This window comes from Callithrix jacchus, chromosome 2 (assembly GCF_049354715.1).
Source record: "Callithrix jacchus isolate 240 chromosome 2, calJac240_pri, whole genome shotgun sequence".
Lineage (NCBI taxonomy): Eukaryota > Metazoa > Chordata > Mammalia > Primates > Cebidae > Callithrix > Callithrix jacchus.
The window spans coordinates 115,036,878-115,050,670 of NC_133503.1; the positions used below are offsets into that span (position 1 = coordinate 115,036,878).

General features: G+C 37.1%; 2 protein-coding genes across 7 annotated transcripts in view; one reads left to right on the forward strand and one right to left on the reverse strand.

Moving 5' to 3' along the window:
• ARSK (arylsulfatase family member K) overlaps positions 1–5,200 on the reverse strand; it is a 55,282-nt gene extending 50,082 nt beyond the window's left edge. Inside the window, exon 1 of the mRNA XM_008991790.5 lies at positions 4,945–5,200. Within this exon, the coding sequence (XP_008990038.4) occupies positions 4,945–5,070 (126 nt within the window). The 5' untranslated portion in view covers positions 5,071–5,200. The remainder of the gene's footprint in view (positions 1–4,944) is intronic.
• Positions 5,201–5,372: 172 nt separating this feature from the next.
• Positions 5,373–13,793, forward strand: part of SKIC3 (SKI3 subunit of superkiller complex) — a 105,601-nt gene continuing 97,180 nt past the window's right edge. For all 6 annotated transcript variants that reach the window (XR_013532223.1, XR_013532225.1, XR_013532224.1 and 3 more), the window contains exons 1-2: positions 5,373–5,414; positions 11,572–11,642. The gene's annotated coding sequence lies outside the window, so the exon portion shown is untranslated. The remainder of the gene's footprint in view (positions 5,415–11,571; positions 11,643–13,793) is intronic.

Consider the following 13,793-nt stretch of genomic DNA (forward strand, 5'->3'; position numbering starts at 1 on the left):
AATCAGGCTAGAAAGCAGGACTCTCTAAAGTATAGAATGACAGAAATAACCAAGAAAGGAGGGGGCAACTGCCCCACATGAGAAAGTTCCCAACAATTCCATCAGTGAAAGGTGATCTATGTCAAGATTACTGCCTGAGATATACATAAGGCAGGGGAATTCAAATATTTGGTGAATGAAATGAAATGAATCATTAATCTAGAGGTTTGTTCAATTTAAAAAAGACAAATTTATGCTAAAAAATTCAACAGTATAGTTTTGCAAAGCTTAATAAACTGGATTAAGTATATCAATAGCAAAATGTGTATCTACATAGGTTCTTAGGAAATATTTCAATTATGATATACATATTCTCAATGTCAAAAATATCAATAATGCTTCATATAAATGAAGACCAAAATGTTATTAGAGAAAATATTTTAAAAATTTCTAGAAGTTTTGGTTTTTAACTTCATGTAGTTTTTACGTACTAACAAATCATTTAAAAACTAGGCTAGTACTAGTACTGCTGATGATGGTATCAATGGGAAATGGTCCATAGAATAGTTAATTCTGAACTGAAAGGGATCTTAACACAGCTGGTTGATGAAAAACAGAGAAAGTAAGTTTTTCATAGTATGTTAATGTGGTTTACAATGTATAGCCATTTATAAGTGAAAACACAGTTCTGTCAAATTTGGTTGGGAGAGAAAATCTTGCAGAGTGGCTTTTGGGGTAATGTCTATAATTTACTCATAGCCCATTTCAATTTTCTCAAGGCCATTCCTATGGTTCAAACAAATTGGGCATTTAAGAAATAAAAATGACTCATTAATTGGCTTTCTGCATAAAAGTGATAGAAATGGTACCAACTGCCTTTAGTTGCTGTGTTCTGCTCTCGTTAGTTAATTCTCATGGGTCCACACATTTTTTCCCCTTGGGATGGGTGAGCCTTTAAGTAGATATGATTTTGTGATTTTGATTGCTCCTTCTGAACTATGACTTGTACTTGGTTCCTTATCATTAAGGGCCAGGCAGAATCAGAGAAGTTTAGATTTGAATGCATCATCCTAATGAAAGAATGTAACAATAACTTTAATTTGCCATGTTAGCATGGCAAGACTGCTTATAGTGTTCCTCCCAGATCTGTCCATCAGACTGAATGAGACTCTTACTAGACTCTGTAGCATACATTCCTGTACCTGCTCTCCCCTGCCACTCCTGAAACCTCACCAAAACTAAAACTGACACAGATGCAGTGGCAGGGAGTAGAGGTAGGAGTAGCAGTGGGGATGAAAAGATGCCTATGTCCTTTACCGCCCAGGAAGAGATGCTTGTTTTCTATTATTTATTTATTTAATTAATTATTTAATTTTTTTTTGAGACAGAGTCTCACCCTGTCACCAAGGCTGGAGTGCAGTGGCATAATCTCAGCTCACTGCAACTTCCACCTCCTAGGTTCAAGTGATTCTCCTGCCTCAGCCTCCTGAGTATCTGGGACACCACCATGCCTGGTTAATTTTTGTATTCTTTCTTTTTCTTTTCTTTTTTTTTTGAGATGGAGTTTTGCTCTTGTTGCCCAGGCTGGAGTGCAATGGTGTGATCTCAGTTCACCGCAACATCCACCTCCCAGGTTCAAGTGATTCCCCTGCCTCAGCCTCCTGAGTAGCTGGGATTATAGGCATGTGCCATCACACCTGGCTAATTTTGTATTTTTAGTAGAGATGGAGTTTCTCCATGTTGACCAGACTGGTCTCAAACTTCTGACCTCAGGTGATCTGCTCGCCTTGGCCTCCCAAAGTGCTTGGATTACAGGTGTGAGTCACTACGCCTGGCCTTTTTTAAAAAAGGGTTTATTAAGATATAATTCACACACTAAACAGCTCATCATTTAAAGTGTGCAATCCAGTCGTTTTTAGTATATTCAGAAAGTTGTGCAACTATTACCCATAGTTGATTTTAGAATGTTCTCATCGTCCCCAAAAGATATTCTGCACTCTCTTTACTTCTTATAGGTCTATTCAGATTGTCTATTTCTTCTTGATTCAGTTTCAGTAGTTTGTGCCTTCCTAGCAATTTGTCCATTTCATTTAAGTTACCTGATTTGTTGACATACAGTTGTTTTATGTAAGTATTCCCTTGTAATTCTTTTATTTCTTAAGGTAATGTACCCATTCTCTTTCATGATTTTAGTAATCTAGCTCTTTTGTCTTTTTTCTTGGTTGGTATAGCTAAGGTTTGTCAATTTTTCTGATTTTTTCTAAGAACCAATTTTTGGTCTCATTGATTTTCTCTACTATTTTTCCATCCTCTGTTTATTTTATTTCTGCTCGAATCCTTATTCCTCCATTCTGCTTACTTTGCAGAAGCTTGTTTGGTTTTCTCACCTTGTCTCTCCTGGTATGGAACCTCAGTCCTACTAGAGAGCTAGGGCCACAGCAATTAGGGTACTAGTATTCTCAGCCTTCTGAACCTGGCATAAAGCTTTGTCCTGAAAGTGGGGGCTGACTGAAGTAAGGGAGCCCTCAACTTTTCATTTGTTCACTAGGAATTTAACCTCTAGGAGAAGATGAGAAAGCCTCACAGCCTGTCCTATCTGGTGAGATATGATAACTGGTGATTGGGAGCTGAGGGGAGGAGTCCTATCTTCTTGGACACACCCACCTAAGTGAAACCTCTGTCAAAGCCATAGTCCACTGACACAGACTCTTCTTGGCATTCTTACCAAGTTTTAGTAGATTTTCTTGAATAAATGTTTCTTCATTTGGTGTATGCCCTTAGGACAATTTCCAGACATTTTAAATGTTTCAACTATTTAATAGTTTTTATTTATAGTTTAAAAAAGAGTTTTCATTTGTTTTGGTTATTTTCTTGGGAGTTGGTCTGCAAAGCTTCTTGTTTTGCTATTCTAAAAGTAAAACCAATGTGCTATTTTCTTCCCACAATTATTATCAGCTCAACTGCCCTATCAACTCATCAGCTTGCAGAGTTTTAGAAATGATAAATCAGTGTCAAGAATCTAACTGTATATAATCTCACTAATAATCTAATAATAATAAACTGGTATAATCATGGAGAGAGGAATTATTTTAAGCTTAAAGACCAATATTTTTACTATATAGTTGAATATACCTACAGCAAAACTTCAAAGAAACTGTAAGCTGCACTCAGAGCTATCATTATTTCTAGTAATGTTACTGTCTTATTTTCAAACACATTGATATATACATATTATATGTTTGGATACAGCAAATAAGTAATTGTATTAATGTAGTTAGACCAAAATACTTGGCATAAGACAAAAAGATACAAGTATAAAAATCAAAGAATAAACTCACAATCTTAAATTTAAATGGAAAGTATCAGTATGCTCTCACAATTTATTTTTCTCTTTCTAAAATATATGTACTTTCTAGATTTGTCCACTAGAAAGATCAAGATGCAATGAAAACCCTAACACTCAGATTTCGGTCTCTAAATACAAGGTGGGACAGGAAGTATGCATTGTGGACATGGAACTCTGTTAAAGCAAGCTGTCAAATACTAATGGGGATGGGTCAAAAGGACTCAGAACAACCTGAAGGGGCTTCCACTGGCCAAAGATAGGACAGTTTGAATAATAATAAGTATGCAAATACAAAAAATTTAAGCACAAATATAGAAAAATTTATGCATCCATACAATACTAAAAAAATAAATCTAAATCTCTCAGTTATCTTTGGAAGTTCCACACAACATGTGATTCCCTTTTAGGAATGGGCAGTTGCCTCTGCTGAAGACAGCTGCCTTGTCCAACATCATGCCCCATTCTAGGAGCAGCCCACAACCAGCGGTCATCCAACATGCAGGTAGAAAGGTCTGTTCCCCTCCCTCCAACTGGAAAGCAGCTCTGAAGCACCATCTTAGTTTGAGAACTGTCATTCATAAGATAGCAACAAAATTCTGCTTCTCCTCTGCACAATCCTGCTTCCTTTATCTTTGATTACAAGACCACTCCTTAATAAAATGTCATCTAGTCAATTTCCAGTACTGCCCATGCTCTAGGTTTAAATCACAAAGGTAACTTTAAGTATTATTTTCAAAAAATCCCATGAGCACATCTAGACTATGTAATTTTAATAATCAGGGGTTGATCTATTTATAAGAAAGGAAATACAACGTAATGATTACAAACACTCTTTAGTACCAGATATGCTTAACACCAACATCTATATGACCACAGTAACACCAAGTGATAATAAACTAATATTACAATTAATAACCAAACAATTGACTAAGCAGCACTTTTGAAAACATCGATCATACTAAAAGCATCGGGTAAGGTTGACAGTAGCACCTTTGGCTTGGAAAAGTTTCAAAAACTCTTTAAGTTTAGGATTCAGCCACATTACCAACACACACACACACATACACACACACACACACACAATTTCTCTGGAATACGGGGGAGTGGATCAAGTTTTATCAACGATTCAATTTAAATCAGAACTAACAGGATTATCACAAACCTGGGTAATAAACTTCACTTCTCACCCAAACATGAATTCCTGCAATCTTAAAGTGAACTGGGAAGTGACTTTTGGAAAGCTAACATGCTTTTATGGAGATGCAGAATGTTATTTTACCACACAATTAAACCAAACAGGGGTATAGACTACAAAGTTCATTAGTAGTGGTAAAATAATTTATTTTTATCTTTCTAAAATATTTGTCAGTATTAAAAAAGAAAAGATATGCAAAGATGTTTTCAGTGTTTCACTTATTATTGTTTTATATGCTTGCATAGGTATGTGGTGTATGTGTGAGTACACGGGGCCTCATATAAAATGTATTTCTTTCTTTGCATCGGGGTAAAAGGTGTTTGAAAATGTCTCAGGTTCTGCTCCACAAAGCCTGCAGCATAGGAGGTGGCGGTGAGGTCGCCGGTCCCTAGCGGGGCGACCCTCCTTGCCTCGCGGTACTTACAAAGGAGTCGCTCACGACCAGTACCACGTTGGGGGCTTTGGCTGCTCCACGCCCCTGCTCCCCTGCTCCGGGGGCCGGTGCCCCCAGCGCCGAGGCTGCGACCACCGACACCCATAGCAGTAGCATCACGGGTTGCGGTTCTGAGAGCCCGACGTTGGGCCAGCCGCCTCCCTCTGGCGTTCTCTGCAGAGGAGAGCGGGGCGGGGACAGCTAACAACTCCCGAAGCAAGCAGTTTGGTTTCCTGATAGCAACGCCGAGCTTCACCTTCAAAACTACAACTCCCATCAGGCTGAGATCGTGCACATGCGCAACAGAGAAGTCCCAGCTTTTACCCACGTTAAGACCTTTTCATCAAATACCGAGCAAATCAGAACCTGGCCACTTCCAGTTACGTGACTGATGCCTGGGGAAAGGCGCATGCGCTCTCACTCCAGACCCGGCGTTCGTAGAAGGGTAGCATCTGTACCAGGTGGGTTCGGATATCTGTCACTTTTGCACAAGGGAGCCTAAAGGCAACTGAAATGGTACTTAGAGAAAAGAAAAAATCGGGGCTGGGGCTGTTCGTTTTGGGCCGCTCAAGCGTGGCTGAGTGTTGGGCGAGAGCGTGAACTGGGCGGTGATGAGGTGGCGGCGCGGCTGTCACTTAAGTTGAATAGGGCGGTTCCTTGTGGGGCCTGGGTGGACCGCCTCAAGTCCGCCGTAGATACCTTAGAGCCCCTCGAATACCTTCCCCAAGGAAGTCTGTAGCCTGTCTCATCTTGTTTCTCTTACCTGGTGCAGTCAGGAATTACTGTGCTTCCATGGGGTGAGGAGCCGGGCCTAGTAAGAAGTTTCAGGCTATCGGCGGGGAGAAAGCATGACTGTTCCTTTCCTTCAGAGAGCAAAGGAGAGAAACGAAACAGGAGGGGTAAATGTTGGGCTCTGCGACGTGTTCAGTTAGTTGACGTAGGTTCGGAATACCATTGTTTTGCTGCAGAATAAAAACCGATCTCGTCTGACTGTTGAATTCCTTTGAGATTTCTGGAAAAAGCAGATTTCTGTCTCAAAGCCAAATTCCAATTGCAGTGTCATAGTTTCAGGTATATAATTTGCACATCACACTAGTAGTTTTAATATTCTGACAGTAAAGAGAGAAGTTATAGTACTTATTTAACATAAGTCAACTGAATACTAATATCTGGCAGGTTTTTTTGCATAAGATAATTGTAATAAGGAACAGATTTATTTATTTAATACTCACATGGCAATTAGGTGCTGAGCATAATACTAAGAATTTAGTGATCATGCCAGGTACTTTTATATGTAATATTTTTCATAATCTTCACTTTCACCATATTGCAGATAGGAAAACAGGTTTGGAGAGGTTAAATGACTCACCTGAGTTTACACAGGTAACTGGTATGAGCACGACTGGAAATTCAGTCTGTGCTGTAACTAAGTGCTTTGTCTGAAGTTAATTACTAAATTTCATGAGTCTACCGAGTTTGTTAGTATAGCGGAATTGTTACTCAAGCAGCATGATAAAGATCTCCGGGAGCGTGCAAAATAAATGGAGCAGTACACTGTGACTTGTGCCTGTAATCCCAGTACTTTGGGAGGCCTAGGCAGATGGATCACCTAAAGTCACGAGTACAAGACCAGTTTGGCCAACATGGTGAAACTCCATCTCTATAAAAATACAAAAAGTAGCTGGGCGTGGTGGCAGGCATCTGTAATCCCAGCTACTAGGGAGGTTGAGGAAAGAGAATTGCTTGAACCCAGGAGGTGGAGGTTGCAGTGAACTGAGATCACACTATTGCACTCCAGCCTGGGCAACAAGAGCAAAACTCTATCTCAAAAAAACAAAACAAAACAAAACAAACCTAAACAGTAGTCTCGGTTTACATGAGGTTAGATTTCAGGGAAGCAAAACCTAGCATACGTGAAATAATACAGCATGGAAGGTGATACAAGTGGGTTCCTTTATAAATACAAATTTGTTTTGAGTTAATTTGGAATATAGGACATATTTCTACCATAGAGACAAGGTTGACTGACATTTAAATTCATAAAGGTTATATTTAACTTTGTGGCTGATTCCATAAACTGTACTTACTCTCTACGGCCTTGTTTCCACAGGACATAACATCAGAGATGATGACAGGATTACAAGAATACATCTTTTTCTTCTTTCTCCCCTTGGCAGTGTCAATAGGAGAAGGTGCTGCAGTGGGTTGGAGCAAGACAGATATTTTAGAGCCTTAGAGACATTGTGCTGGAAGAATCTAAGAGGCTTCTAGTCCTACTTCCCATCTGAATTCAGTTTATCCTAAAACATTCCTGCTAAGGGAATTGCCTAGCCTGTGGTTTTTCATCTCCAGTGATGGGAAACCCTTCCATTTGCACACCTCATCCCACATTTATACAGGTCTAATTATTAAAAGTTCCTATTTTAAGTTGAAATTCCTCTATTTTTAACCATACATTAGTTCATTTTTCTTCACTTTTACATGGATAATCTCTCCCTTTCAACAGTCCTTCCCCCAACTCCCTCTCCACCATTTATGTTTTTTCTAGTTCCCAGTTTCTTCAGCTAGTTCTCATGTAATTTCAGGTTTATTGTTTTGATTACTCTTTTGTGAACATACAACATTTTTGCTAATCAGTAACTTATGCTCTCAGAAAAGGTACTTTTGTATGTGCGCATGCACGTGTCTGTGTTACAGTGAAGGTAGGGCATCTCTGTTAGTCTGCAAGGGCTGCCATAACAAAATACCACAAACTGCCTGGTTTAAGCAACAGAAATTCATTTTCTCATAATTCTGGAGGCTGGAAAGCCAAGATCTTTGTTGTTTTTGGAGGTCTCTCTCTCCTTGGCTCGCATTTGGCTACCTTTTCTCTAGGACCTTACATGGTCTTTCCTTTAGGCATATACATCCCTTGTGTTTGTGTGTGTGCCCAGGTTTCTTCTTTTAAGGTCAACAGATTGGATGGGCCTACCCATATCACCTCATTTAACCTTCATTACCTCTAAAAGGTCCTGTCTCCAAATACTGTCACATTCTGAGGGGTTAGGGTTTCAATATGTGAATTTTTGGAGGACATAACTCAGCCCTTAAAAGGCTCCATTACAAACATGTATGCTTAAGTCATCAGTTATAAATTTTTAAGTTAGAGATGGGTTGCTTGAGTTAAATACTCAGTGGTTCAGAAAGATGTTTAATAAAAGAGTCTTGATCTAGGTTTTAATTCTCTGTAGTTTTTTTCATGTCCAGAATACCTGCAACACCATATTCTGCTTTAAGAAAAGGAGACTAAGGGTGCAGCTTGTGATGGTGTGGAATAAATTTAGTATTGTCCTCACATCTGCATTGTACCAGACACTGTAGGGAAGAAAAAAAGGAACTAGAAATAGTCTCTGCTCCCAGGGAACCTCCAGTCTAATTTTTGGAGACACACAGACAGACATAAACATCTGTAAGTTTAATAGCCACGTGAAAGGTATCAAAAAGTATAGTTAATGCTAAATAATCAAAAAACAAAAACTATAATCCCGAATTGTACTTTGGAGAATGCTTGTGTACTTCCAAATGTTAATTGGTTTTCACTGAAATAAATGTTCCATCATCACAGAAGTTTTAGAATTGCTGGGTTAAATTAACTTTGGGTCTTCATTATAGGAATTCTCAGAGGCTTTAAAAAGATAATTTGCCTTGTGACTTTGAAAGACTGAGAGATACAGCCTATAATATTCACAAACTGACTAGGCCACTCATTAACACATTTAAGCATATTAGTGTTTCTTGGAATACGTTTTTGGAAGTGTTAGTATAGATAATAAATGCTATAAATTCAGACTAGTGTGAGTTTGGTCTGGGAAGGCTATATGCTTAACAGTTGAATTTGGCCTTGAAGTATGTGTGACATGTGAGTAGACAGAAGCGAGGGTAGACAGGGTAAATGGGAGAAGCAAAGATGTACAGGTAGAAGACTGGGAGGGGTGATTTTAAAAAGTAATGTAAACTAGTATCAAAACATTAACAAGCCTTTTGATGGTGTAAAAGAAAATAAAACTCTTAAGGCTCCCAAACTCACTATGACAAGGGGAAGGTTAAACTTGGGATGTGAGTCATGCAACACTGCCATTCTTTTCCCCTAAACAGATAGTTTGTAATTTCACAATGTTAGGTCATAGTCTTACACATAAGCTAGGTTCCCACAATGACAAAAGGCCATATACTTCTTCAGATGGCCTCCTCCCCAATTGCTTACAAGGAAATTCCTTGCAGGCTCCTAAATCTTTCAAGATACATATTCTCTTATAAAACAAGCATATGCCAATCGTAATCTTGGGTCTGCAACCTAAATGTAACTCCTGAAATTAAGTTCTGTTAAATCTCACACTGAAAATGTCGATTGCAAGCTTATCACCCCAGGTACAGAACCAGGATAAGATGAGATCAATCACTCTTACACCTACCCTGACGTGGTTGCATAATTGACTCTTTTCTCCCTCTTTTCAGATGTTTACCTTGTCTTATGTAGAAGGTAGATTTATTGAGCTCTAATTAGAGCCTCAGGAGAATATAACCCTATGCCTTACTGCCTACTTTCTTCCCCCCATTTTTTCCCTCCTGCATGCTCTGCCCTAGAATACTGAGTTCTCAAAGCCCTCCTTGGAAAATGTGAGTCACAGATGCTTTGATGTCTTATTTTTCCCAGACGTGTTCTCAAAGTATAGCTCAATAAACCTCTGCTGATTGAGACACTTCCATCTGTCATTCATTTTTTTGTTAACACTAGTAAGCTGTGGAAGCTGGAATATCATTAGTTATTTATTGAATATGTATTATTCAGTAAGTGTTGGGTATATAAGAAGCTCTGAAAATTTAAGACCTGCATCTAAGAATTTATTGAATTGGGAGACAGGATATGTCTATAGAGGATAATGAAAATAATATTTGTTATGTTTCAGTTGAGTGGCTCAGTTAATAAGTGGTTTGGAGGAGGGAATGATCTCTGTTGTAGGCTGTCCTCTAGTATTTATGTAGTGTAGTAATGAATTTGAAGAGGATACTCATGTCTGATGACAGCTGTCTTTTGAGGAATACAGATGCTTCTTGACTTATGGAGTTACACCCCATAAACCCATTTTAACTTGAAAATATCATAAGTCAAAATGCATTTAATACTCTGACAAGCCCATCATTAAGTCAAAAAATTGTAAGTTGAACCATTTGTAAGTCAGGGGCCATTTGTATTGATAAGAAGTTTACTTCATGAGAGCAAGGAAGGAGTAGGTTGCAGAGAGGGTTGAGGATTTTGAATGTGTAGAGACAGTTTATAATAACCACTGAGTTATCACACTAGCCATTTTAGGAATGGCAAATAGTGAAGTTTATTGAGAGAATAACAGTAGATAGGAGATTATTAGTGTAGATTATGTCCAAGCACTCCATCTATGTATTTATCAGGGTAGTGATGTAATTCTTACTTTACCAATGAGGAAATGGGCTTGGTGAAATGAAGTCAGGTGCCCAAGGTCTAATGGCTTTGATCCTAGATCCATTTGATTTCCTAAGCTCACTCTCAACTAGGGTATGCCTTGGTGGGTGGATGTGACAGAGTGAAGGGGCTGACAGGATCTAGGGTGTTTTGTAAGCACAGAGTTGAAGTAACTGAGTAATAAAACTAGATTGGGTGAGGAGGAGGGCAGCCAAGTGTTACCAGGGCTCAAGAAGCCAGTGAAATAGGTTCGTACCTTTTCTTTTTTAACTTTTATCTTACTTTCTTAAACGTTGTTTGGATTACCAGACTTGCTTTTCTTACTAGTAAGACTTTTTACTGTTGAACTGACATTTCTATTTAAGTAGATCATTAATGACTGCTTTGGTTTAGTGAACTTTTTATTCTTTGTTCATCCCTACCTACCTCGCCTACATTGTTTACCTCCTAGCATTTTTTTTTCCACTTTATTCAGCTTTTCAAAAGTGCCTCCATTCTCTCCAGGGAGCACTCTAGATTATTTTTTGTTTGACAGAAGCCACTTCAGAGATGCTATCAAAATATCCTTGGAATTTGTAGATGTGTAGTTAGTTGTGTTACTATTTTTAATGACTATTTAAATGCATTATTAACATTAAAATTTTTTCTCTGTTTTCATTAGATTATAAACTATAATTATATACTCCTTATGTTCCTTAAAACAAAGTGTTATTTTAATATAATTAGGCTGCAAATTGGGTGTAAATAAATATGCTTAGTTGTCCATAGATGTCCTTGATTCATAGCAAAAATGGCACAGAAATAGTAGAGAGTCTTTTTTGGCTCCATTTTTTTATATTGACATCAGTATATTTTGGGTTTCTGAAATGGTTTTTCAAAATCCTTCTGATCTCTTATAGAAGTTTCATTTTATCATCTGAAGCCTTAGGAATATAGTTTAGACCAATTCAGAAATTTGGAGATTAAGGTTAGTGTCTCTCGGAAATATAAAAAATACTAAAAATTGTACATAATTATTTCTCATCTTTTAAATTATAAATTATGAAAATTGAATCTGATGCATTAAAAAGTTCAGAAGGTTTGGGGTTGTGGGTGTCATCCTTTTTATATGACTTTCTCATAGTTGTTTTTATTTAATTTAGGTGAAAACGCTTAAGGAACAATCTGAAATTGAATTCAGGAAGAATATAGAGGTGGTAATAATAGATAAAAGGTAAGTGTCTAGAATGCTAAATAATAAATTCGAATCTATTTTTAGTTAATGATTGTTTTTACTTGTTTCTTTCAGAGGAAAGAGATAATGGCATCTTTTTGTTTTTAATGTCAGACTATGGGTCATCACCAAATACCTTTTGTTATTAGATTTAAAGCTATTTTTTTTCTGTAATTAGCTTCCATTGTCATTATCATTACTATTATTGTTGTTGGCTTTGTGGAATCTTTGAGCATATTGGACTATTATTTAAGGTTTCATAGCCTCAACTGGAGTAGGACATATCAGTACACTTACCTATATATGCTTTCTTTGAGGAATATCGTTGCCTTTATGGCATGGCTGTCACTTTCTAACCCTTTTTAAGTGCAATCGTTGCAACTTTTCATGCTTGATTTATGTTGGATAAAAATATTTTGCACTGGTAGTAGAAAAACTTGAGTGAAAATGTACAAAATGAATGCTCTTATTTAAAAAAAGCCAGTTGAGATTGGCTTTTTTTAAATAAGAAAAGTGGGAGGAGAGGTATAAGAGGAAAGAATTAATAGGAAGTTGTGATGTGGAAGAATAATAAAGACATTTCTCTCTTGCAAGAGAGCTAGACATCTCTTTGAAGTGTTAGAAATCCTTACAATCAAGAGAAATATCCAAAACAGAGGAGTATGAGGTTACATGGAATCATTTTGGATAGTAGGTTTTTACTCTTGGAAGGAAAATGGGTTTGAGTGGTACCTAGAGTAGATGGTTGGATCTCAGTAAGTATTTGTTTAGAAAATTGGCGAATGGAAAAAAAAAAAAAAGAACATTGGTGAATGGACGTTTCCCCTCAAAAAAAAAAAGGAAGTAGAAGTTTTTAGGATTGAAAAGGGACGGATTATTTTATCTTTTTAAAAATTAACCTTCTGAAACTTACATACATACATATGTGTATATGTATGAGTGAGAGAGGACCTCTTGCTAGCTTTTTATGCTAAATGTTGCATCAAATGAAGAAGGAGTTGGAAGAGAAGAAAAGAGGATTCTATTGTAGCATGAAGAATTGTAATTACATATGGAGACATACAGATATTGAAGGATATTTAATATTAAAATTGGCTACCAAGAGAAAAATGGTGTTTGTTTCTATATAGTGGTCTTTAAAAATACCTACTTAAAAATTCCTAATGGCTTCCTATTTGCTGGTGTATTTAAGTCCAAACTTGTCTGTTTGACTTTCAGGATCAGTAATCTGAGGCTCTACTTTACCTACCCAACCTAATTTTCTTCTGTTCTTTAATAGGTCCCTTCTGATCCAATCAGGCTGGTTTTCTCACATTACCTATACTTCCCACAACTCGTTCCTACTTCTCTCACTTTGCTAATGCGTTTGCCTCTGAGTAGAGCAATTTTTCTTCTTCCCTCCATTCTTAAGTCTTGTCATCTTCTATTAATAATAGCCATTAATTACATCACGCCATACACCTTTCCTTCTCTGAATTCCTATTGCACTTCCACTCATTACTCTTAGTTTAGCATTTATTATCAAAGTCTTTCTCTTGATTTAGATTATATTCTTTTTTTTTTTTTTATGTCATGCACACCAAATAGCTTGGGGGCTGCATGTAGTTTAGTAGGGTTGTTTCTACCTTATTTGTATACATGCCCTCTGAAATGTTGGGTGATAAAAGAGATGGTGAACTTCCTCCTTATGTAATGGTTGTACTCTTCTGTTGTTTTTAATTTGAGACTTTTTTTTCCTTTTTAACTTGGAAATCTTTTGATTTTTTTACTCGGGTAAAAAAATATTTTTACTTAATGATTTAGATCAGTTGTCATCATCTTTTTGATCTAGATCAGTTGATCTCTTTTTATTGATCTACATCAGTTGTCATCATCCTTGATGTTGTTTTCTTCTTTATAGTCTGCAGGGTTTTTTTTTTTAAACCAAAGGAAACTGGTTTGAGAAAATTAATTGTGAAATCAGCGCTGAAATTTGTTATCTAACTCCAATCAAGATTTGCAAACTACAAAAAAATTGTTCTGTATCTATAAATATGTATCAAGATAATTTCAGATAAGGTAGTAGTAGTTTCTAAAGCAAGAACATAGGAAATATGGTGCTTTAAATTATATAATTGTTGTAAGTAGGCAAAAAAAGTTACTTATCTGCCT